At 34.1% G+C, this 25821-nt stretch overlaps 2 protein-coding genes across 5 annotated transcripts; one reads left to right on the top strand and one right to left on the bottom strand.

Annotated features, from left to right (window-relative positions):
• Window positions 1-357: 357 nt before the first annotated feature.
• LOC132702768 (G protein-activated inward rectifier potassium channel 3-like) lies at window positions 358-17099 on the top strand. 2 transcript variants are annotated; one of them, XM_060671537.1, is made up of 6 exons: window positions 358-574; window positions 2265-2326; window positions 2474-2545; window positions 3778-4007; window positions 6178-6416; window positions 13290-17099. In XM_060671537.1, the coding sequence occupies exons 1-6, from the start codon at window positions 462-464 to the stop codon at window positions 13873-13875; spliced, it is 1302 nt and encodes a 433-aa protein (XP_060527520.1). In that variant the 5' UTR covers window positions 358-461; the 3' UTR covers window positions 13876-17099. The 2 variants fall into 2 exon arrangements, with proteins under 2 accessions (XP_060527520.1, XP_060527511.1); XM_060671528.1 differs by having other exon boundaries at window positions 2265-2545.
• On the bottom strand, window positions 3840-25461 carry LOC132702779 (inward rectifier potassium channel irk-1-like). 3 transcript variants are annotated; one of them, XM_060671567.1, is made up of 7 exons: window positions 25350-25389; window positions 25156-25304; window positions 22952-23250; window positions 22688-22896; window positions 18531-18781; window positions 17504-17846; window positions 3840-3943 (listed from the first exon to the last, which is right to left on the bottom strand). In XM_060671567.1, the coding sequence occupies exons 1-7, from the start codon at window positions 25365-25367 to the stop codon at window positions 3941-3943; spliced, it is 1272 nt and encodes a 423-aa protein (XP_060527550.1). In that variant the 5' UTR covers window positions 25368-25389; the 3' UTR covers window positions 3840-3940. The 3 variants fall into 3 exon arrangements, with proteins under 3 accessions (XP_060527550.1, XP_060527542.1, XP_060527531.1); XM_060671559.1 differs by lacking the exon at window positions 3840-3943 and having other exon boundaries at window positions 17109-17846; window positions 25156-25295; window positions 25350-25461; XM_060671548.1 differs by lacking the exon at window positions 3840-3943 and having other exon boundaries at window positions 17109-17846.
• Window positions 25462-25821: the final 360 nt, after the last annotated feature.

Raw genomic sequence — 25821 nt, 5'->3', positions numbered from 1 at the left:
TTTATAGTTATTCATAAGTTCCTGTATTATCGGCATAGGCAGGGCTTCTATATCGTTAGTATCTATATGGTTAAAACCGTAAAACCATAAAAAAGGACCCACATTGTATACCTATGATAAGCGCAAAACCAGCTATGGTAAAGTGAAGTTTAAAAAAACTATCTTAGAGATAAATCCATGTGGGAGCGTACTTTAAAAAGTTATATAATTTATTACTGTACGGGAAACGATGCAAACATAACATTTTAGTGGCATTTCCTTAATCCTTTTATCTTTCCTTTAGTAATAAAACAAGCTAGATACCGATTTTGGGAACGAAGATAAGACATTTTCGTCATACAGTCATAATAAAGCAAACGTGCAGGTGTGGAACAATGTTACATGGTCTATTATTGTGAAAAATATTTTTAAATTAAAGTATGAAAAAGATAAAAAATCAATTGTCATAGTAAATTGTAAGAATGCCTCGAGAAATGGATATTGTGGAAGTGGACGAACCGCGGAGTGTTAACAAAGAGTTCTATCCTTTTTATCTGATTAAAAGAAGGAGTAGCGTATACAGAAGTAGGTCTAGGTAAGTTGGTTTTATAAAATTTAAGCAAGTGCATCTAGACAATTCAAATTCAAAGTGCCTTAAACATATTTTTTTACTCCCTACTCTAAAATACCTAATTAGTTTGTTTGTTACCCACGGTTGCGAGCCACTTCCGAAATTTCCGGTATTTTAGTCACGGGTTTCGGAGTCATTGGAGGTTTTCGTTAAATTTTACCTACGATTGGTATTTTGCTACTTAACAAAAATATAACCAAAAAACTAATTTACGATTTCCAGTCCCCATGCATCCCTGTCATTACTCAGTCCTCTGTTTTTGATCTCGCTATCAATGCCTTCTTTGCAATTTCTTCTTGGTCTCATTCTATTCGCTGGCCTCCAATTGAGTATTTGTTTAGGAAGTCGCCGGTCCTCTATCCATTTCGTTGTTATTTAATCTGTCATCGCGCATTGCGTTGCATTCCTTTCGAATTCCTGCCAGAGTATCACTTTAACCACAACAGAATATCAGAGAAAATATCCACAAAGAAAAATTTGAAGATTTGAATGTGATTTGAGAGAGCTTGGTTTTTTAAAGTATAAGAAGGGGGATAAGATTTGAAAAATTCTCTAACAGGAGCAGAATGATAAATTGCTACATAACAAGTAATTATTAGATTTACATTACCAATTTAAAAATATAGAAATAAAATCGTAAAACTTAAAGTGAGCAAAGTGTTCGACATCTTCATCGATACAATTTGTTTATATTAGTTCTAATTTTCTAACTCCGTTCCCTATAGCATCCATCCGATTTAAAACTTACAGCCGTATTATAGCATTATAGAAAAATTTTAAATTGTCAATTGTTTCGGAAACTATAAATTTACGGGATAAACGACTTTATACAAAATCACCTTAATTTTTAATTCTAAATAGAAAAAAATTATAAAATTAAGGGGTTTTTATTTGAAAAAATTGACTTATTACGTTTTTTATAATTTAATTTTTGGACTTTATTTTTGCTCATGCTGTAAATGACAATAGACCTTTTTTCACAAGGAATCTATCCAAAATTAAATAATTAAGGCTCCATTATAGCAAAATTTCAACACGGTTAGACTTTGGTACAGGAAAATTTTCCGGGGAATACGAAAATGCAATAATATACAAGGTGTTCTATTTAAAAGCCGGTATTTACCCTAGACGAACCTGTATATACAAAAAAATTACAAAAATTACAAAAGTTTTCTATTTAACTTTTTTTCTATTGTTCTTACCTTCTTAGTTAAAAGGAGTGGGGAACCACATTTTGTTATTTTAGTAACTTCAAGGAATCATGTACCCAAATTCACCACTTTTATCCCATTTAGGCCAATCCCATTGAAAAAGTAGCCACCCTATATATACTGATATTAACTATTCACATATTAGTATTTAGTAAACACTACTATTCTGTCCGTCACTGTCCCATCTTTGCGATGAGTTTAGAATGTTCGCAGACAGGGCTGGGCCCAGCCCGCTCAGGTTGCTGCTTAATAATGGCAATATTCTCAACGTAAGGGTATTATTTAATTTTTATTGCACATAAAAAATCAACGAAAATGTCTAAAACTGACTTTATTTTTAATAAATTCCATGTACGTAAACCATCTGAAAAAAAAGCTAATCCCGCATCACCGAAACACACCAACTTGGTCTGTTGTTGTTACATGTGGTGCGTTTCTTGCAGCTTGCAAAGTTTACAGTTAAGAAACAAGGTGCGTTTGGTTCGCCGACTCGTGCGCAAGAGCGGTAGGTCGTCCATCCACCAGAAAAGCTCGTCGCGTAGGTCATATCACTTTCTGCTCGATATGTCCAATACGCTCATAGAGAGCTCCTGGACGTGGACACTACTGGTGCTCTCTCTTAGTTTCATTGTGACGTGGCTCGTGTTTGCAGGATTCTGGGCAATTATCAACATTGAGGATGCCGAGATACATGGTTATAACGGAACGGAAACTTGCCTTGGCGGTAATCCTTTTGTTATCAGTATATAGGGCCGCTACATTGTGGAACGGAACAGAAATTTTATTGGACATTGGGCAGTATTTCTTATATAATCTTTTGAAACAAAATTTGACAGGATGGTAAAAAATGCATCTCGGGATAATTTAAGTTAAAATAGCATGAAAAAACTTATTCTTTACAGAAATAGTATTCCATTTTTTAAAATGTATTATAAGAAAAGAAGTCATATAAACGGAAAATACTAAGGATTATCAGCTGTCTGTAAACTCGTCCAAAATATTAAAAAGTTACTGTTAATTGTTGCTATTGTTAGTTGTAACAAGTAACATATAACTGAAACATTAATTTGACGATGAAGGGTAAACATTTTATAAAAATATACAACAAAAACATTAACATTAAAAATTAACATTAACAATGTCAATACAATGTGGTTTTAATTAATTTAATTTAATTAGAGACCTATCCCTGCTAACTACAGGATTAAACATCTCGATTCCACCTGCGTCAGTTGCTGATGAATCGAACTTGCTAACTTTTCGAAAATCAATCTCAGTTAAGCGCCGAAGAAGCCAACAGAGTGATTGGCGAAACGTCAGCAAGTTCCAGAAATGTGTTAATAGAACATCTTTATTGGTGGTGCATGTAAATGTTTACATGAATCTGAACAGTTTGTGATTAGTGTGTGATTGTGTGCATTGAGATTCTGTGGATTGTGGCTGACTTAACAAGGGCCAATTGGGGCAACTTTTATACATTTATAAATGATAAGGGTATGATGGTCTGTTACGAGTCGCTTTTCGGTTTATAGTACTTTGCAGCACTTTCTTTATTTTTCTTAATGATTGGTACTATGTATAAAAATTCGAAAATGTTTAACTTAAAAATATATAATGGACGAATGATGAGATATTCATACAAAATTTTGACAAAAATTCATTAACAAAGAACGATTTAGATTAACAACTTTAAAAATCTTCCTCATCATGGTCAATAAAAAACTCATATTTTGGTAACATTTTTAACACGATTTTAGCTTTTTGAAAACCGTTCATTTTAAACTTTTGTAAAAACGAGAAAATACATTTTTGTTACCTAAAAATCAGTCTTTAAGAGAGTTCTGACACTACCATATTCAGTTTTCGATTTTTCCAAAAAATATTTAGCGCCCTGTCCAACATTTAATCTGTAATCGTTTCATTATGCGGCAGAAAGACATTGTAATACCGTTCCAGGCATCAATAGTTTCGCCGGTTACTTACTCTTTAGTATCGAAACTCAAACGTCAATCGGATACGGCGGTCGTTACATCACCGAGTATTGTCCGGAAGCAGTGACAATACTTTGCATTCAACTGATAGTCGGAATCGGTATTGGCGGCACTTTAACTTGTGTCGTTTACTTAAAAATGGAAGGTCCGTTGAGAAATCTACACTCGCTGGTGTGTTTTAGTAAAAAAGCCGTGGTAAGTCGTTTTCGAAAAGAAAGTGCTTTTAATTTTTTTCTGTTGCAAATATGTTTGCATTATAACTTTAAACTCGTGAATTTCGCAAAGAACAATCGCACCACCCTAGTATACCTTCCTTGGATAACCACCTTAAAAACAATCATCAAACAAATATTATTGACAAATCTTCTGAATTCCTACTGCGTCGGCTGTAGATGAATCGAACTTGCTGACGTTATCCTGTTATCTTCTTCGGAACTTAACTGAAAATGGTTTGCATTCTATTGTGTACCTGCTTATATACTGTTTGATAAACTAATAATAATATTCCATTCTTATATATTCTCATTAATATAAAATCAGACCTAACATTGTGTCATTTAAGTTTACAGAAAAGCTACGCACACAGACCGATGCCTTAATTAATTGTAGCCATCCGCCCTAGGAGTCATACGCTGTCTCTCTTGTTTATAGAACCGTAAAACTATCGCAACCCAAAACACGGGACACAGATCAAATATCTGTTCTTCTCTCAAATGATGTCCACATTAGACATATTAAGCATTCTATTATAAAATATACTTCGTCACAACCTCCCAAAGAAACGACACTTGCCACTGTGGCCTTTCCTTATATACAAAACATTACTGACCACATATCAAAAGTTCTTAAGGAATATAATATTCAAACCAGATTGTTCAAAAACCTCAAGTTCTCGAGCATTTCATTTATATGCGATAAATAACGCAATGGAGGCATGACGAAAATTATCAACTGGGCTTAAATATCATGAAAAAGCCTTAAGACTACGACAAAGAAACTCATCAGCAGTTGCAGAACATAATCATGAAAATCTTATACGTCCAAAGTAAAATTCTTGCATGTAATTAATACTTCTGCCAATGAAAAATCCGAGAATCCATAGAAAGTTCTAAACCACTAAACATCTTTTACTAATATGGGAATCAGTCACCCGGAATTTTCATGTCCCTCCTTTACCTCCTTTAATTATGCACGTGTGGAGCGAGTGCTTGATAAACGAGTGGTAGAAGCGCAAAAGAAAACGTTGGTTTCATTTTCCTTTGAGTTTGTTTTGAAACTTCACATGTTCCTAGTATTCGAAAATTTGTTCCAATTCTTTCAATTTTTTTCTCTTACATTGGTGGCAAATGCGGATATTGTTCATTAAATCTTCTGTACGTTCTTGAAACAATTCTTTGACACTCACCGTAAATGAAAAACAAATTCAAAGTATCTGCGTTTGCATAATTATGTGCCATCTTGCTTTCACAAATAAATGCAACTTTTATCTATGAAAATGCGATAAAATGAGGAATGCGAATGCACCTAGATATGTCACTTATTTGTTACAGGAAACATGGAATTCGCTTTAATTACAATATTTTGGTTTTTTGATTATAACTCGAAAACCAGTTAAAATAGGTATACCATAGTTTGGTACGTTTAGATGGCAAATTAATTGCTCATTTACTTGCTAATGTGAAATATGGGGGGTTCTATTTAAAATTCTCACGTAAAATAGATTTTTATATCTTGCCAATTGGGCCTTATCTAATGAACGCGATAAGTTAATTCTCATGCTATATTAAGATATAGCACTTTAATAGGGAACCGCAACCAAAAATTTAAGTGCTTAACTGTACAGTTTGCGCAAAAAAGTATTATTTTATATAGGGTTGTTTGTTGCCAAAAATTCTTACGAAATATTTTTTATCTCCGAAAATGTTCAAAATAAGTATGGTACCATTTTACAAAAAAAAGTTCCAGAATATTTCGCTAAATCTAAAAAAATTAATAATATACGGTGTATAGGTAGCTCATATTCGCTTACATAAGCAACCAACATTTCAGGTTTTTACCATAAGTCATTCTCCATAAACATCTAATAGGACACTCACTGTAAATAACCCTATATAGTGGATCCGCCAGCCGTTATCAAGCGCCGACTCATTATTGGACACCCTATATTTAGTATAACTATATAGTTTTCTAAAGTTTACCTTTGACTGTAAAATTTGCAGTTATAAGACCAAATTTTATATTTAAAAAGGATTAGTTATGGAAATTCCAGATAACAAATCATTAAACAAAACAAAACAAAGTTTATATCATTTGGTAGTTGATTAAATTCAAAATGGGTCCTCAAAGACTTCAATCTTATTTGCAGATTTGTCAACGAGATGGTGCACTTTGTTTGATATTCCGAGTGAGAGACTGCGACAAAAGGCACGAGGCACAAAACAAAATCGTGGCCTATGTGGTAGAAAATCACGCGAGAGAGCTGTCTTTGAAACTTCTTACACTCCAGCCGACCGGAATTTTGATCTGGCCGATAGATGTTGTACACAAAATAGATCGGTTCAGTCCGTTTTGGGATATATCCGCAAAGGATTTGATGGTGAAAAGGTAAGACATTCTTTTAGAAGCTACATAGGTAAAAAGGATATCTATACCCGAAAAAGCCTTTAAACCAAAGTTTTGGATATGGTCCAATGAATTCTACTTAACAGAAATCTACCAACTCCTTGTTTAGTTTTGGTTAGTTCATGTTCAATTATAAGGATATATGTCCTAATTCATTATCTTGATTTAAAATAAGAAAAAATCTTAAGTAGTTGGTCTGAAGAATCAAGAATTCAGATATTTTGATATTTGATTAAGATTATTTATCTTTATTACTTTTTGCAATACATGCGAATAACACCAAATTCACTTGTAGCTGACATTCCTACGTTCTGACTCGCTTAGCAGTTTTCAAATATTCAGTATAACCACTTATTTATTTTTGGTCAACTAACCAAAACTAATCAATTGTTACGACCGACCAATTTCATTATCTAATTATTTAAGTTTTCAAATGTGTATTGAAATAACAAAAATCCACCAACTCCTTGGTTAGTTCATGTTTAATTATAAGGATATATGTCCTAATTCAAAGATTCATTATCTCGATTTAAAATAAGAAAAAATCTTAAGTAGTTGATCTAAAGAATCAAGAATTCAGATATTTTGATATTTGATTAAGAATATTTATCTTTATTACTTTTTGCAATACATTCGAATAACACCAAATTCACCAGTAGCTGACAGTCATACGTTCTGACTCGCTTAGCAGTTTTCAAATATTCATTATTACCACTTATTTATTTATAGTCAACTAACCAAAACTAATCAATTGTTAAGAGAGACCAATGTCATTATCTAATTATTAAAGTATTCAAATGTGTATTGAAATAATCAGTATTTTTCTTTATTTCTAACTTGTCGATTTCTTCTAGGCACTGGATTGCGATAAGTTTAAATAATATAATTTTAATGCACTAAATTTTAACGAATTAAAACAGTAGGAAATCAAAAGACTTTGACAGCATCAAATAACGACATGAAAGATGCGGGCGTTTAGTCAAATAAAAACAAAATTTGTTTTCATGGCAAACTTGATAATTACAAATGAATTATTTCTGTCAAGCAACATGTTTTTAAATGGTTTACCACATTTTACCTACTTAAATAGGTCAATAGTAAATAAAATTAGTTTTGGTTAGTTTTCTACAGTCTTCAGCAATTGATTAGTCACCCAGTTAGTCATTAAGCGCAATAGGTGATAACTAAATATGTGAAAACAGCTACGGGGTAATTAACATTAGTTAAATCATTTTTAAATATTAAACAAATAATATGTGATTAAATCACTATTTGCTATATTATTTGATAAGTTATATTTTAATTTATTGGAGCGTTGACTCAATGATTCATCGATGTAATTTTTTTCCAGAATATCATCCTCTCTTCGTCTGTTGCTTGGCGTTTTTAAGGCTATAAGATAAGGTTCAAAAAATATTTTCTCTTTTTTTTTCTATTTAGGTTTAATTGTTGTTTTTTTATAGACTGAAAATTTAGAAATATCATCGAAATTGCTGTCTAAATGTTTTAAATAATGAAATGAAAAAACACTTAAACTGAAGAAGAAAATAAGAAAAAAAATTTAAAAAAAACATTTTAAATTTGTAAGTGTATGTTAAATTAATTATTTTTACTTAATAGTTTTTTAATTACGAAGGAATACAAAAATTTTCCGTATAATCTAAAAGTATTTTGAAATCTAAAAAATCGTTTAAAAATGTGTGAAATCTGGTGTAACAATTTTGGTTGGTAATTTGCCCCGCGATTAACCCTTTTGGAAGATATGGACATTTATTTAAGAAAACATTCGAATACTATCCTGCCACTGTCGTTGCAGTGATAGAGCACTAGCGTTTCAAGGTCTTGTGATATAGGGGTGTTGGGTTAGGAGACTCTGGAACTAACCACCTTTTTATCAAAGAAACGAGACCAGCAAATCTGGACTTGTTTGTAATTATCAAGCTCAAAAATGTATTTTGTTGTGTAAAATGTAAAAAAGAAGAAAAAGAAAAACTCACCCGGAATAAGTAAACAGGCTGTTGTTTTAATGGCTCTCCTTTCTTGTAACTCTTTCTTGAATAAAAGAGTTTGGAGATTTTTGAAAAACTGCTAAACCCATTTCAACATTCGGATACGGAGCACGCTTTATTTGATTTATTTCCAACCGAAATTATTACACGTTTCAAAAATAGCAGAGAAAATACTGAAATAATATAGTATGCAACAAGTGCGGTAAACGGCATTTGACTCATGAGTTTATTTGACACGAGCGGACCGCAGCGGAGCGAGTTTTTAATAAACGAGTGAGTTAAAAAGTTTACCGAACGTGTTGCATACTATATTTTTTCTACGACCATTAGTTTTTGCGTACATTTTCGCAAAACAACACAAATACATTCACTGACATGACCGTCAGAATTGACAAACGTCAAAATTGAAAGCGTGGGTAATATCTCCGAAAACATCCGATTTCTCCCAAATCCGTGAGGTAAAATCTCTGAAATGTCCGAGGTGGTTCGGATTCATGGGAAATGAAATTGACGTGGTAAAGTGATGCCTCCCGCACGCTAGATCGGTGGGTAATTACATTTCGTGCTAATTTAGGTTGCAGATTGAAACATAGTTGTTTTAAGCAAATTGTTTATTGGCTTGTTATATAAGAGCTCTTAATTTTCGTGCTTATATTTTGAAATACTTAAAAAATTTGGAAACAAATTGTCCGTTGGCACTTTTTACAATTTTATATTTGAAAAGCGAATCTTTCAACTGCAACTACTAGACTTCCTATGAAGGGATAATCTTTCTGTCTATAGGGGATTCTGCAGTTGCTTCTTGAACACTTTTTCCATTTAGATTTTTCCTGGGCGATATCTAATATTTCCTAAATTATATTTAGTCCTTTAAGAATCATCTTTCGTGATTTTCACTTTATTTACATTTTTTCACAGGGGTTAAACCTATAAGTTTATTAAAACAAACGTTTTGCGCCGATTTACACGGACAAATTCTGGCAAAAATAGTTGGTAATTTTATCTGCCAAATTTCTCGCAATTTGGTGGTAGACACGTTGCAATATTTACATGAAAAAATACATACAGAAATACATGTAGAAATTGCATCTTGTGGACCGGGCTTAACAGCACGCACTGCAAATTTTTCCTAGTTGGCAACATTCATGTCTGTTGAGTTTTTCTATAGTACGTACACTCTCATGCGAATAACGGTAAGATTTATTTGATTTGTAAAATCTGACGTTCGCACAATAAGCTGTCGATCTGATGTGCAGAATGTATTTTATGGACCTCAAAGCCTGACCCTTATGTATCATAGACATATCTCAAAAGTTAGGTTACATCGGACTGTTTAACTACTACAACAGAAAGTACAAGTGCGTTGCGCAGTGCCAAATAATACCCATCCACGCGTACCCCTTAAGAGACTGTGCGCACTCTTCCGTATTCGCATTTTTTGATAAAGATTCCAGTTTCGTTCCCTAGAGAGACACCAACTAGAGAAGAAATATTGGCAGCTGCCAATGAAGACCTGTGTAATAATCAGAATGCCACACTGCAGATAATCCTAGGCCTAAAACCACTCACGTTCAATATTGTAGAAAAGTGGCCAAGAAATCGGAGAAAATATTTCAACAACAACTTCCTAAAGATGATTGAATCCAAACAACAAACAGTGAAACAGGAGAAGGGTCAAAATGTGACGAAACATCAACCCTCAAAGAGACAGCTACAAAAAAACTAAGGACAATACTATTTGCCCAGGATGCCAGTGGCTTTTCGTTTGTCTGCTGGCATTATTATAATATTTTCGTTTTTGTTTGGATTCTTCAGGACTTGCATTTCTTCTCTGCTTAAGTTTGGTTGTGGTGGTTTTGACTGTCTTAAAACTCTGGTAACATCTTGCCTTATTAACGCCGCATCTTGTTCGTCAATGGTAGAAAGACTTGCTTCGATGTTGGAAACGATTTCTTCGACGGGTCTACCATTTGGAGCTACTGCATAGTTAAATCCCTTATTCAGTACGATAACTTCCGTATCGGAAAGATGGTATGCTCAAATATTATAAACTGAAAGGCTTTGATTTTTGTTTGGCACTTGTCTAGGTTTCTTGGAATTTGACTGAATAATTTATAATTTATTCCACAGTTTTTTTGACTTGATATATTTGTCTTTCTCAGTGCGCCATAATGTTAACAATTCTATGCGGTCCCACAGCAACTGATGGATCTCGTTGCTTAGTTTCAGGTGAAGTATGAAAAGTTGTCGCTCAGTCTCACTAATTTCGTACCGTCCGCCTAATCTGGTTGCTAGCTTTATCCAGGATAGCTTGTGTCTTTCTGGCGCGTGTGTGATAAGACAATCTCGTAAACGTTGGCAGCAAGTTCTGGTTGCAGCAATTTATAAGAAAATTCAAGTTATATTACGAAATAACCTTCCTTTGCCTTAGTTTTTCATAAAACTTATCTAAATATTTAAAAAATATTTTAAAAAACGTAGTAAATCAAAATAAATGTTACATCAGATACTCGATAGACTTTAAACAAAAAAAAAAATTAAAAACACCAAACAACTAAATTCTAGTTTCGCTTGATGTCGTGTCATTATATACCAACATACCCTTTGAGCTTATCACCCAAGTAATTAAAACAAAATGGGATAAAATTAAATTACACACAGATATTCCTGTCGATTAATTTTTAGTGGCTTTAAATTTTACTCTAAAATCCATATTTTTTCATATGTTCTATAAATAAGTCGAAGGTTGTGCAATGGGTAAGTCAATTTCAAGCATAGTAGCACAACTTGTTATGGAGTATCTAGAAGAAAATGTTATTAAAAAAATTCAATTAGATTTACTATTTTTTTATCGATATGTCGACGACATCATAACTGCAGTTCCAAAAAGAAAAACAGACTTATTGCTAAACTCCTTCAATAATTTCCACAAAAAATTACAATTCACAATTGAAATTGAGAACCAAAATACTATTAACTTTTTAGACTTATCTTTACATCACATACAAAATGAAATAAGTTGGTATACTAAGAAAACAAAATCATCACGTTATCTAAATTTTAAATCTAATCATCTCCTAGCCCAAAAAAATCCGTCATAATAGGTCCCGCAGACAGCAATAATGTTATCCGATCCAGAATATAAACCAGCGCAGTTGAAAAAGCAAAACGCGCACTTCTAGAAAATAATTATCCCAAAAACTTAATTGATAATATCTTTAGTAAACGTACCAAAAAATTTTACAATAACGTAAACAAAAACCAACATCGAAATCCTTAAAGCAAATATATATCGCTACCTGGATTATCAGAAAAACTCCAAACCATTTTCAAGGAACACAAAATTCAAATACGACACAAAAGTTATTATTTAGAAAAATCATATCTCTTCACTAAACTCAAACATTCCAGTTGAAAAAAGAAGCAATGTAGTATATAAAATTCCATGCTCTAATTGCCACAGTGTGTATATAGGACAAACAAGCTAGTATTGAAAAAATAGAATCAACTGACATAAGTATGACAAAAAAAAACAAAACAGCTCTTCATACCCATTGTGACAACAGCAAACACACATTTTATTTTCAAAACGTTACAGTCCTACTAACAGAACCTTACACCAAAAAAAGAGAACTTTATGAAAGTTTAGAAAACCAAAAAAACAAAAAATCAATTAATTGCAAACCCGATTCTAAAGGCCTTAACAAAATACATCATTCAATTTTAAACTAACAAAATTAAACTATCCAATATATTTGCTAATAGAAAATATCCGTACCTGTTTATTTTTAATATATTAACGCAAAGTCAAATGTCATCAACTGTTATATGTCACTTATACAAAATAAGAATATTTTGAAAAAGATCGAAATTACGATCGAAACGTTAATAAATAACGGGCGATTCAATAAGAGTTTCCACATTACAATCTGAAATATTTTTGAAACGCCAAAAAAAAATGCATTTCTGGCTCTACGTGAATTTTAACAAGAGACTTGCATCTACACCCATATAACGTCCAAAAAACTCAGGAGTTGAAACCTCCAGATCATCAACAGCGCCGCGTGTTTGCAGAAGGGGTTCATTTCTCAACGAAAATCATCTTTAGCGATGAGGCACATTTTCACGTTGGTGGCTTTGTAAACAAACACAATGCTCGTATTTGGAGATTAGAAAATCCAAGAGAGATTGTTCAAAAAGCAATGCATCCTCAAAAAGTGACTGTTTGGTGCGCATTTTGGTGCGGAGGAATATTTGGCCCTTTTTTTTCGAGGAAAATTCGGAGAACGCTGTTACGGTTAATGGTGTTCGCTATCGAAACATGATATCTGATTTTTTCTGGCAGCATTTGGAACATTTGTGATTCCAACAGGTTGGAGCCACTTGTCACACATCCAGAGAAACGATGCAATTGCTGCGGGGCAAGTTTCTTGGTCGGATTATCTCATGTAACGGCGATATCAATTGGCCGCCGCGATCATGTGATTTTACTCCCCTAGATTTTTTTTTTGGGTCTCTAAAAAGCAGAGTGTATAGAAATAAACCAAACACTATTCCAGAGCTGAAACAGGAGATTAGACGCGAAATAGCCGGCATAGAACCTGAATTGTGTCAAAAATGTTTTACTTTTCATAAAAACATACATTATTCCTTCTGAAAGTTTCCTTTAAATACTGCTTAGTCTTGACCCAGGAAGTGACTTTTAGGAAGTGGGTACGGTGAGAGTAGGCAAGTGCCGACTTTTAAAAAATAATATATAAATTTCAAACAACTTACTCTTCGGCGCCTATCTCCTATGTTCTGTACTCGACAGTTTGAGAACCTTATAATTTTTCGGTCTCTGCAGGTTCGAAATCATCGTAGTCATGGAAGGTTCATCCCTAGCCACTTCCTACATGTCTAGGACAACCACCTCGTACCTGAGCAGGGAAGTAAAGTGGGGTCACAAGTTCAGACAGTGTACAACGTTCGACAAAAGACTGAGAAAATACAAAGTGAACCACGACCTGTTCCATAGGACAGAAGAGGTAGTCACGCCACTATGTAGCGCCAAAAGACTTTACGAAGTATACGACGACGTGCTAACGATAACCTCGCCGAGTACCAGCGTATACGAGAGTTCCAAATACTCAAGCCCCGTGTTGTTGAACAAGGAGTTGCGCGACGGAGATGGCACAGAAGACGAGGGTGGCCAGCAAGTTATCACTTCCGTTCAAATTCATAGGGAAGATAATATTTCCAACTGCTCGTCGGATGAAGAGCCCGACGCCGCATTTATGGAGTTAAGTGACGATAGTTTGACGGACCTGTCCGCCGTACGGCGCAGTGACCGATCGGGGGTTGCGCAGAATTTACTGAATAGTTTGCAAAAGTTTGTGCCGGCTAACGTGAGAAAAAGTTGGGATAAAAATTACAAAGAAACTGCTTTTTAATTTCGACATTTTATTTCACACGCTTGTAATGCATTAAGAAGGTAACATGTTTTACTAACATCTAAGCAAAATGGATAACCTTGTGAGGTGGAAAAGAAATTCAAGTAACCAGATACGTTATCACACGTTTTTCTTTTTTGTTTGCGAAACTTCGATGTGATCAGAATGAAGTCGAAGAAACGTCGAATATCTGCGAGTTAATATAGAAATATTTTCTTTCTATCGTTGTTAGATCCTTAACTTTTGAATTGTTAGGTTTCGTCCAGGAAAGACGTGTTTTTTTGTGTTGCTTATCACTTATTTAAGATTTAATATTTGCTTGTAGATGTAATACCAATGGATAGTTTAGATTCTAAGAAAATACCTTTTTTGACTTATGGCAATGACATTAAAAAAAAAACTATTCTTCCTGGGTCGGTTGTCGATGAACCGAACTTGTTGATGTTTCGCCCATCATTCTGTTCATTTCTTCAGATCTTAATTGAAACTGGTTTGCATTCTACCCTCTACCTGTTTATATACTGGTTGAGGGAGGCGGAGCTAAAGGAGGGGCATTAACATTTTCTCGAATGACTGACTCCCATATTGGTGAAAAGTAAAGACCTATGATTCTCGGATTTTTTATTTATGAAAATGGACATATATATTCTATATTTAAAAGTTTCATTTTTGAAAACTGCACAAGTCTACAACCGACCATGCAGGCCGTAGTTTCCGTTCTACCGCATATGTATAGCCTCGAGACTATCGCCAAACGCTCCCGCATGAATGTACGTGTGTGCTGACGAGTTTATTTGTCGTAGTTTTCAGGCTCTTTCATGTTCTTTTAGCCTAGTTGATATTTTTCGTTAAGTCTCCAACATTCTCTGTATATTGTCAATTTTGTTTTTATAGATATTTGATTGGCCAAAGTAAAGGATTCAAAACTCGTACCTGTCCCAGCTGTATTCTAGGTTGAATGTCTTGTACACTGTGTGCCAAATAAAACGATCCACTATCCTGTATTATACTATACGATCTGGAAACTCATACGAGATACAAAGAAAAGTTTCGTACAAAAGTTTCTTGGACTCTCCTGAAGATTTAAAATATAAATTTGTTAATACAGGGTGTCCCAAAACAAGACTTTATAAGGGTGTTATCTTAAACCTCGAAAATTTCAAAAAGTAAGTAAAATTTAAATATAAGATAAATTACCTTACCTTATTTTTTGTCCTACAATTAATATCTGAATAAAAATATAGGGTGTTCGATTTGAAAATTTTGAGATTTTGTTAATTGAATTAGCCAAAACGACATCACTTATTTGGGACGACCTGTATAAGCTGATTGAGTAGTGCATCATCTCCTTAGTTGGTGGTTAAATTTTCGTTGCAATACCTGGATTAGTAGCGTCACAACACAATTTTATATGGGGCAATCAAAATATGAAAAAAAAACAGATAGCCTCAATTTCTGCCTAAACTATGCAAAATTCGAATAGGAATTTTTTAAGAGAGTGACCGTTATTTTAACCAAGAATTCAAAAAATGACGAAATATACAGGGTGTTTCGTTTAAAATAACAAATATTATGTCGGTGGGGACATTTTTGGGAAACCCTGTATCAACAAAATTATAATATTTTAAATCTTCAGGAGAGCTCAAGAAACTTTCGTACGAAACTTTTTTTCGTATCTCCTATAGTGGATCGTTTTATTTGGCACAAATGACATACAACCCAGAATACAACTGGAACAGGTCAGACTATCAAGGTATTCCGCTATCCTTTCGGTATTTCGGTATACTCTTCGCATTAATTAACCTGTCTTAACCACAACTCTGGATCTTCGTATTCTTTTTAGCTATTCTTAAGTATTCTGCTTTGGAGCTGTTCATTTTCATTTTTATTCATCCTTTCCTTAACATATAATCTATATACTCTTCACCATTTGCAATTAGTACCTGATCATCACCAAAGAATAATGTTGACAAGTAGGGATCGCCAACCTTAATTCCCATACCTGGACTCTATTTTTGTAGTATTTCTTGTATAAAAAGGTAGGAGAAAAGCAACCTCCCTTTTTAAGACCCTTTGTCACCCGAAATGGTTTTGACAAGGTGTCTGTTTTTAACATTATATTTCTTAGGAACTATTTGCTCAATAATGTTTTGAATATAAGAAAGGACTACAGTGGCAAGTGTGAGATTGCTTTCGTGATATTTTTTTTATTTTATAATAATAGAACGCTTAATATCTAAAATGTGGCAATTATTTGGGAGAAGAGCAGACGTTAGGTGTTTTAGTTCTTGTTCCAGTAATTCAGGTTGCGATAGCTTTACGGCTCTACATACAAGAGAGTTGATAAGATAATAGGTTGATTAGGATGACTTCTGGACCGCGTAGGTTTTCTGTAAACATAATGACCCAATGTTAGGTCTGATTTTTAATTTATAAAAATATCGAAAATGTATGCTAGGGTATATAGAGTTTAAATGGTCAAGAAAATGTAGGAAGAATTTTGAACTACGAGACCAAGTAAGAAAATTATCATCAACGTAGCGTCTTCATAGTTTTGGTTTTAGATGGAAAGTGCTTTCATAGATATATTTGCGATGACCCAGAGCTGTTCATAAATTTGACCGTTACAAGCAAAACATGTTCGAGATAAGCATTTTTCAATTAAAATGGAAAGATTTGATTTCAGATTTTTGGATTTTATTATATCTGAAATTATGTGTAGAGTTTCAGGACTTAACATCGAAACTAACAAGATATCGTTGTAATGTAATGGTTTTTAATTGTTAAATGAAGTGTACGAAATCATCAGTTTTGCCTCTAAAGGGTTTTAATAGAGAAACTAGATATTTTGCTAGAGAATAGGCTGGAGAACCAATGTTGCTAACAATTAGTGGAATGATTATTACTGGTTTGTGAATCTCAGGGAATCCGCAGAAACGATGAATTTAAGAGTCGTGAGAGGTGACAGATTTTTTCACGGATTCAAAATAAAGTTTAATAGCAGATTTAAAGTTGCATTGAGTAAACGATAGGATCTGTTTGTAAGAATATCTTGAATTTTTTCAGTTGTGTGGGTGACTACCGTAGCATTTCTTTAATTTGCTTTTGTAATGTTTAAATTAGATTTTAGAATGTTAAAACCAGGTTGTCCAAAAATCTCAAGTTCTCAAGCATTTCAAAAATAATGCATTGGAGAGGAAAAATAGCAACTGGGCTAAAAGATCACGAGAAACTCATCAATAATTGCAGAATATAATTATGAAAATCTTATTCGACATAACTAAAATTCTTACATGTAATCAATTCTTCTACCAAAAAAATAACGAAGAATCCATAGAAATCTCTAAACAACCAAACCATCCTACCGCATGTGAGGTCTTTACCTTCACCAATTAAGCTGCGAAGAAGCCAACAGGACGATTTGCGAAACGGCAGCAAGTACGATTCATGAACAACAGGCGTCCAGAAGATTAGGAAATAATATTACAGTAGCCCATGAAGCATTGTACTCATTTTAATGTGCCAAAGTCCTGGCTCACTGCGCGATTTTCTACCTAATTACAGTTCAGTAATTAACATTGTCTTGAAAATTATTTACACTTTCCTTATGAAACAACTTGTAAAATACCTGAGGTATACGTTCCTCTTTCGATTTCACCGCTTCCCAAATTTGCTTGGAGTTTAACGGACCGCCTTCTGGTCTGTTTTTGGCCAACTCGCCGCCAAAGTCCGTCAGATTCCGTCTCTGCAGTTCGGCAAGTTTCCTCGCGCTGCAAAGGGGCGTGTCAAACGGTACAGTTTGCTTGAATTTTTTGTAGTCCACGATGTAGGCCCTTTTATTGTCGTTGTATTCTACACATTGTTTGAATCTGTGTCCCCACATAATATCGGAGTGAGAATATGAAGTTCGGTTTTGGGACACTTGACCTGTTATCGTTGAACTTCCTTCGGCTACAGCAACTATTTCAAACCTACGATGAATTTTAACTTCAGCTTGTGGCGTGCGTAAACGCAAATTAATGTACAATATTTTTATTTTACAGCTAATAATAATATATATTTTATTGCTCCCGTTTTGTCCTTATGTTCTAATTACATTCAAAATAAAATTAAAATTTATTGAAAGTTATAGCAAAAATAAGCAAAACAGAGTGCCTGATTTGAAAAAACAAACAAATAAGCAACTCTTGAGCACCTTGTTTATGACAAATCTGTACGTGAATATTGTAGAAGCTCTTATTAGCAATCAAAAATGGATAAAAGGTCCAATATTAAAAACTGTGGTAAATCTGCAAAAAAAAAAAATCTAGACATCTGAGAAACAGTTGAAAATATGTATGAAAACTAATGGAACTCGTCATAAATTTTCCTCAAGAAAACTAAAATACAATACACTTCGAAGTGGTGTGAGTTTGAAAATACTATGAAATAATATGAAATTTTGAATAATCCCAAGTCCAAGAATTTCAAAGATCTTAGTTTTTCTTAACCCCAAAAACTTCCAACATTGCTAGTCCTAAAACTAGGATATGCCATCTTGGAGCTTGAAGGATCTATATCTCTTTTTTCTGGTAATAATTAAGATTATGTGTTAATTCCGTAACAAGATGAGGCAAAATCGCACATCTTTCGCGATACATATATCAATAAATTACCTTGCCTGTAAAATTTCCAAGGGCCTAAACTTCCACAGGGGACTGTCTTCGTCAATAACATGTTCAATTTCCAGCGGAAAGATTAGAAGGCCGTGAGGCTCGATGGCCATTTGTTGCATTTCGAATTCGGCGTCTACATGGTCCGACTCTTTGTCGATAAAGTAGAGGGATATATTGGTGCCGCACCAAATTTTTCGCGAAAAGTCGTGAATGCGAAAAACGAAGCGAAGCTTCCCGTCCCTCAAACAAATCTAAAAGAAACACGTTTGTTTTTAATTTGCAGGACGTGTCTAAACTATTGGCCATAAGTATTATTTTTCCATGATAGTTCATCGAAATCTTTCATTAAGGCAGGATTCAAGACAACGTGCGTAGTAAAGAAGTTGGAGGATTATTTGTTCAAACACAGTGGTGACAAAAGCACTGCAACATTTTTTATTAACGTCTACTGATTACATAAGCAAAGAACAAACAATATTTTATAAGGTATAATTTCAATTATTTATAAGTTTACTAACCAATAACGTACGCATTGTTGTCTATAACTTTCCCACAGCTTCTTGGTACGGTGTTGATTTTCGCTGTTCTACTTCTTCCCATAAGCTTTCAATCGGGTGTAAGTACGGCGACTGCGGCGGCCAGTTTAAAACTCTAACATTGTTCTGCCTGATCCACCGCTGCACATGATTGCAAGGGTGTTTAGGATCATTGTCTTGAATGAACCGTGGCAGCATTTCCCATCCTGCGAAAGGAAACATAACATTTTCCATAATGCATCTTGTACATTATGCCATTAATAAAGTGCGGAGGACCTAACCCTTAGATGAAAAGCAAGCCCACAAGACTACATTACCTTTACCATTTTTTACTGTAGGGGTCACATACTTGGAATTAAAAGGCTGTTTTACAGGTCTTCTAACGTGTCTCATTCCATTCCATTAAGTCAGTCAGGAGCAGTTCAGTTGATATGCCTTTGTACGAATGCAGCTCTATTTCTAGCAGAAATTAAAGGTTTCTTGGCTTGTCTCCTACTATATAACCGTGCGGCCACTAACCTCCTTTGAATAGTTCTGCAGGAAATGTTCACATCGTTCGCATCGTTCACAGTAATGCGTTTTATCAACCTGCCTTCATGTGCAGTAGTTTTTCTCCCTGAATAGCATTTAAGTTATATCTGCCATTAAAATATGAGATTATCCGTAAAACTGTGCTGGAAATTAAGGAACACATTCGAGCAACAGTAGCTTGTTTTATTCTTAAATTTCTGGACACGGCAACTCCATCCCCCATTTTTTATTGTAAACTGGCGTTAATAAAACAGTAAGTTGCAAACTGAACTTTTGTCCTGGAACCACTACACTAATACACAATATGCACACAAAATTACATAATCTCCTACTTTTGTAAAATATTTTGTACATTTCTTCGCTATTTTTATTTATTGCAATACTTATGTCCGATACCGTCGTCGCAATTAAACGTAATCCAGAAAAAAAAACTTATATGATTTAATGGTTTTGACCAACAAGGTCCAATGAACTGCCATTTAAATTAAAATTGGTTTGCTACCATTACCAAATAAGATATAAATAAATAATATATTAATATAATAATATAAATTGTTTGACTCGAGCCAACCCGCAAGACTAACTTACCTCCTTCCCACCACCTCTGTTACTGCAGTTAAGAAGCGGAATCCGCCTTTAATTTTGTTTGTGACATACAGCGATTAGAAAAAGTATGCTTCTAAATTTCGCACATTAAACTGCACTTTGCGTCATTTTCTTTCTAAACAAGGATCTACGCACACTTAACTTATATAGAGCGTCCCAGTAAGAGCAACGCAACGAGATTAGGAAAATAAACAGTCCCAAAAATTTCAAAAAAAAAAAACGGTCAAGACAAAATGCTGGAAACTATTTACGAATTTCTAAAATGACCAGCAGAGAGCGTAATGCTAAAAGAAAATGAAAGAACCTTAAGACCACGACAAATAAAATTAACAGCAATTGCCATCATTAAGTCTTATTCTACCAAATTAATCCATTCTCTCAAACCAGTTTCAGTTAAGCTCTGAACAAGTTAATATGGTGATTGGCGAAACGTCAGCAAATGCACACCAATAGACGCAGGAGAAATGCAGAAGATTTTTAATAGTAAATAGAGAAAAAATGGTGTTATTTATGGTATTATTAACATTATTATTATTATTATTTATTATTATTATTCTTGACATTAAAAGTTATAAAAGTTTAATTATTGAATTATTTATGTAGGAGGTATTACCGCTCGGCTTGAATTTTGACGTATGTCACTTCTGACGGTCATATCAGTGAATATATTCGTACTGGTTTGCAAAAATGTACCCAAAAACTAGCAGTCGTATGCAACACATCTGGTAAACTTTTAAGTCACTCGTTTATTAAACACTCGCTCCGCTGGTATCCGCTCGTGTATATTATTATTGCACTAAATGTGTGATTCTTTACAGAAGACAATTCAAATGCTAGGTAAGTTGTAAATGGTAAAAAAAATTGAAAAGGTCCATTCAACATGCGCATGCGCGACGTTTAAAATTTCGTGTTTAACCAATGACCTTGCGACATTCAACAACCAACATGGCTGCTGGACGATCGTTAATAAGGTTGTGGGTGTTTAGGGCTGTATATCGCAAAAGATGCCTGGATGTCATTAAATATTCTGGGAAAACGACTTAGGTGTGAGGAAATTGCCTTTTAAGAAGAAAATGGCGCAAAAGACAGGCTCGTGGGTGCAAAACCGCGGAAAATGATTACCTTCCCTACGAAAATATCAGTAGGATAATAGCTATATGGTCGACACTGCTCCAATAACTTCCTGGTCATTAATCTCAAGTATTTTACCGATTGAACAATTACTTGGTCATCAGCAAATTGTAGTGTATACAGTGTAGTATTTTGAAATTCGAAACCCATAGTAGAAGACGAGCACGTAGCAACGCATATTTGAAAGCGTCGATGTATACAACATCCTTATCGTCGTGATAGCAAGTGATAATGAGTGATACTAAATATTTGAAAACGGGTAAAGAGAATGAGAATAATGAGAGTGATAGAAGGATGTCAAAAAAAGTTTTTTTTGTGTGAAAACGCCATCTGGTGGCAAGGTAAACGATCGAAATCGCGTCACTCATAACTAGGAAAACCGCATTTTAAGAACTCCAAGGTAAAATACGTTAAGACTTTTAGAAGTTCAACATTTATTTTATGAAGTGTTCGAACCCTGCACTACTTTCCTTTTACAGATAGAGTAAAGAGAATTAAACAAAATCAAGAATTGGATGCCATTTCAGAAACTCGAAAAGAATTTCGATCATTTTCCCTTGGACAATTTACTTAATAAATTTCTTGTTCTAATTTCTAGAATCGTCGGTTTCTCTAACATCGTACCTCGTTGCCCGGACAATGACAGTCAAGATTATCATCTGCCGCTATAAAAATAGGCCGAAGAGAGGCGGTCAATAAATTTGCGTAAAGTGAAGCAACTAAACGAACTAAGTTTTGAAATTCATATTGAAGACATAGTGAGAAAAGGGTACAAAAACTTGGGTTTTATTTAAAGAAAGAATTTTTAGATCCCAAGTCGCTGATCGTATTATATAACGCCTATTTGCGGTACTATAAATATGTAAATAGGATTGAAAATATTCAAAGAACCACTTGAGCTTAAGATATAAACGCAATCTACTAGAGGTAGGTAGACGAATAGTATACAGTAGCATTTTTTTTGCATAATATTGTTAATAACAGAGTAGATTGCCCAAAACTGTTAGAAAAATTGTCTTTTAATGCCAAGGTGGTAATGACTAGAACGTCTACTATAATTCAAATTTAGGAAATAACTCACCAATATCTCTTTTTCAAAGATATTATAACAAGTTACTTTTTGCAGATAGATATTTTGCTTTGTCACTCAATTCGCTTAAAAATCAAACAGTAAGAGTTGTTTGCTCAAACGAAATTCATTTTATTTCTACTTTCTTTCTTTTGTTTAGCAATATTTTTACTTACTTTTCTGACCTAAGATAAATCTAATTATTTTTACTGTACCTTAGAAAATTGCGACTTTAGTTAGTCATGTTACTGAATCTTGTTATAAAAAATAAAACCACCACTCACCACTGCTCGTTTGCTAAACAGCGACGAAGATATGTTCGTGAAAGGTTTCGAGGTCTTGACGTAAACCACACTGACCAAAGCTCCCTGCACAAACACACTCAAAAGCGTCTGGAATAATAATAATACCCAACCGCCGGTACAGTGCTCCGTAGGATATCTGTACCCGTATCCTATAGTTGTCATGGTTTCTATACTCAAGAGAAGGTATCCTGGACGTAACAAATACTAAAAATATATTTGCCACTGCGAATTTACAATTATTACCTGTGAACGTATGGGCATTGACGATACACGTGCCCTTAGCTCTCGTGCCTTCGTTGAAATCACCGCTAACCATGGCCAGCAGCATCCACAGCCAACTGAATATCACAAAACAAGTAAAGTTTACCAGATAAAGGGTCAAGAGGATCCATCTCCATCGGAGTGTCAGCAATGTGTTGCCCAAATCCCTTATGTAAGACAGATTTTTGTTGGGCAATTGGGTCAGAAATGTGTTGAGGCGGCCCGATTTTCTCACTATCCTCGTCAGATGGACGAAATTTAAGAAACTGGCTCTGGATTTTCTAAAATATAATAAATAAAATAAAAGCATGTGGAAATTTGTTTTTGATAGCCGTTTTTCAAACAAAAATGGTGACACAGCAAAGTAACTTTAGTTTCAATAATTTTTGCTGTTTATTTGGAATCACCGTGAACAATCCACAACATTCTACAGTGAGACTATATTATGTTTCTTGATGCGAAAGAGTTATTGAACTTTAAAATTTTTCATTAAGTTGATTTCAAGGGAGACGGGTGTTAATGGGTATTCTTTTCTTTGTCACATGTTCATACTAATAGCAGATAGGTGTAAAAGGATATTAATTATTTGATATTATTTCTCCTGTTTAAATTTCTTGGACTTAAACCATTTGTTGCGGGGTACTTTGTGAAATCATGCCAAGTTTTTCTTCTCGTAGTTTTAATATATTCTAGCTATCTTTGGGGTTATCTCGTATATGTACCATACGTACAATAGTATATTATGCAACAAGGCGTTTGAGTCACGCGTTTATTTGGCACAAGCGGAACGCAGCGGAGCGAGTGTTTAATAAACGTGTGACTTAAAAGTTTACCAAATGTGTTGCATTCGACCGCTAGTTTTTGGGTACATTTTCGCAAAACAACACGAATACATTCACTGACATGACCGTCAGAATTGACAAACATCAAAAGTCAAGGCGTGGGAAATATCTCCGAAAACATCCGATTGCTCCCCAACCCGTGCGGTGAAATCCCGGAAATGTCAGAAGTGACCGGATCTCTGCGACAAGAGACGCATGTAGTAAAGTGGCGCTTTCTGCATGCTAGATCCGTGTATAATTGGGTATTTTACAGAAGGGAGTAGAAGAACGTTTTTTTAAGTGGTAAATTGTGTGTTGATGAATATATCCGGCAAAAGAAATTTCTTTTTTTATGTATTTACACATCGAACAGATTGTAATAATAACTTAACGGAAATTGTTAACTTCATTTAATAATGTATATTTTTGCGCTTTATTTAAAAATAATATTGATTTGCTATTGAATTCCTCCTGTGTCGGTTGGATTCTTCAGAGCTTAACTGAAACTTTTAGATTGAAAGAAGATTTGTAAACAGGAAATTTCTTTAAAAAACATTGCTTTGATTTAATAGTGACAAAAATGTAAAAAAAAATAAATCTGGCCCTTTCTCGACAAAAAACATATCACATATCACGTTTTTTTTTTTTTTAATTTAAACGTTAAAAAACATTCAAAATTTTCTTCAATCTTTCTCAATGCGAGAGAGTTATAAATCATTATTGAACTGTAAAACTTCGTGGTCTTCGAGAGTGACAGGTACAAGGACAATTAGTTTGACCTACCTAGCCTTGTGCCTTGTTCTTTAAAATTATAATTATAGTTACCTCCAGGCGGTTCATGTCAAAGAAATGAGATCATTCTTTAACTAAGAAGCAATTGCAGAAAAATACGCTGAAAAGGAGCTACTGGAGATTGTAAATCAAATAAAGCTCTTTATATAATGAGAGTTGGGAAGCCTATAACATGCAAGGGAACACCGTAGAATCCTTTATTTTTTCTCCGGATTCCAACCCCTATAGTTCATCTGACTATTCAGAACATGGGCTAAAACGTACAAATAAAGTTGTATTGTATAGAGCAGATTTTTTAAAACTACTATTTATTACAATTTTTGTATTCTTCCTTGATCTTAGAACAATTAATTTCACAATTATAAATTTACTCGGTTTAATAATCCCTGTCATTGGAAAATTTCATTTTATTATTTTCTCGAATTAAGAAATATATAAATAAAATTTTTATTTTTTCGTTTCAATTTCAGTTTAGATATAGATATATTTATGGATGAATCTCCTTCTAGTTTGTAATGACCGCTATTACTATCTTGTACATATTAAAAATTGTTTAAATTTAAAAGGCTTTACCGTCTAGTTTTTTGCCTTCTCAGTACAAGCAAAGGATTCAAGAATCGTATAGTATCAGTCGGTGTTAATTCTTCCTCCCCTTCGCTCTCGGAAAACTCATCGAACTCCACCTCGATGTACTGATCTCTTACAGCGTCGTACTGGAACATCTTCGGTATAAATCACAACATTGATTCCCAAGTATTCGCAAATACCAGACTACCCGCATTCATTAACAACACTTAAAAATATTGCCCATCGTAAAACCAAATGATAAGATTGAATTCGTGTAGATAGTCCCGATCCTTTCAAGTACTTGTTTGTCTATATCTGCTCAGGGACGTAACTAGTTTAAACGAGCAGCGCTACAATTTTACAGCAAGTTCAGATCATCTTTAATCATTTTAGAAGAATCGCATAGGTTTAAAAAGATGGAACTTCTTGTATTTGATGCAGGGTAACGGTTATAAGCTAGGAACAATGTTTTTTCTTCTTTTTGTTTAATATATTGCAGAAAGCCTACCATATGTATTTACAGAGTTAATGCTGAATATGATAATGCTTAAAACAGTTTTTTTCTCAGACGCAATGCCATTTTGTACGCATCACGAGTGAAATCTGGTATACCAGACCAGTGAAATCTGTGATATATTTGTGAAGTTTTAACGTATTTCTGAAATTGTGTTT

Source organism: Cylas formicarius, unplaced genomic scaffold (genome assembly GCF_029955315.1).
Source record: "Cylas formicarius isolate icCylForm1 unplaced genomic scaffold, icCylForm1.1 PGA_scaffold_10__41_contigs__length_53128322, whole genome shotgun sequence".
NCBI lineage: Eukaryota > Metazoa > Arthropoda > Insecta > Coleoptera > Brentidae > Cylas > Cylas formicarius.
Note: the sequence above shows the minus strand (reverse complement) of the source record. Positions and strands in the feature narration are given on the sequence as shown.

What these genes read in the sequence shown, in the direction of transcription:
- LOC132702768 (XM_060671528.1), top strand. Translation starts at nt 462, where the DNA reads ATGCCTCGAGAAATGGATATTGTGGAAGTGGACGAACCGCGGAGTGTT. An exon ending in GTTTTAGTAAAAAAGCCGTG is followed by an intron (nt 4,008 to 6,177) that starts GTAAGTCGTTTT and finishes TCTTATTTGCAG; the next exon opens with ATTTGTCAACGAGATGGTGC. An exon ending in AAGGATTTGATGGTGAAAAG is followed by an intron (nt 6,417 to 13,289) that starts GTAAGACATTCT and finishes CGGTCTCTGCAG; the next exon opens with GTTCGAAATCATCGTAGTCA.
- LOC132702779 (XM_060671548.1), bottom strand. An exon ending in CAATGCCCATACGTTCACAG is followed by an intron (nt 22,897 to 22,951) that starts GTAATAATTGTA and finishes TGTTACGTCCAG; the next exon opens with GATACCTTCTCTTGAGTATA. An exon ending in TGTTTAGCAAACGAGCAGTG is followed by an intron (nt 18,782 to 22,687) that starts GTGAGTGGTGGT and finishes TGTTTCTTTTAG; the next exon opens with ATTTGTTTGAGGGACGGGAA.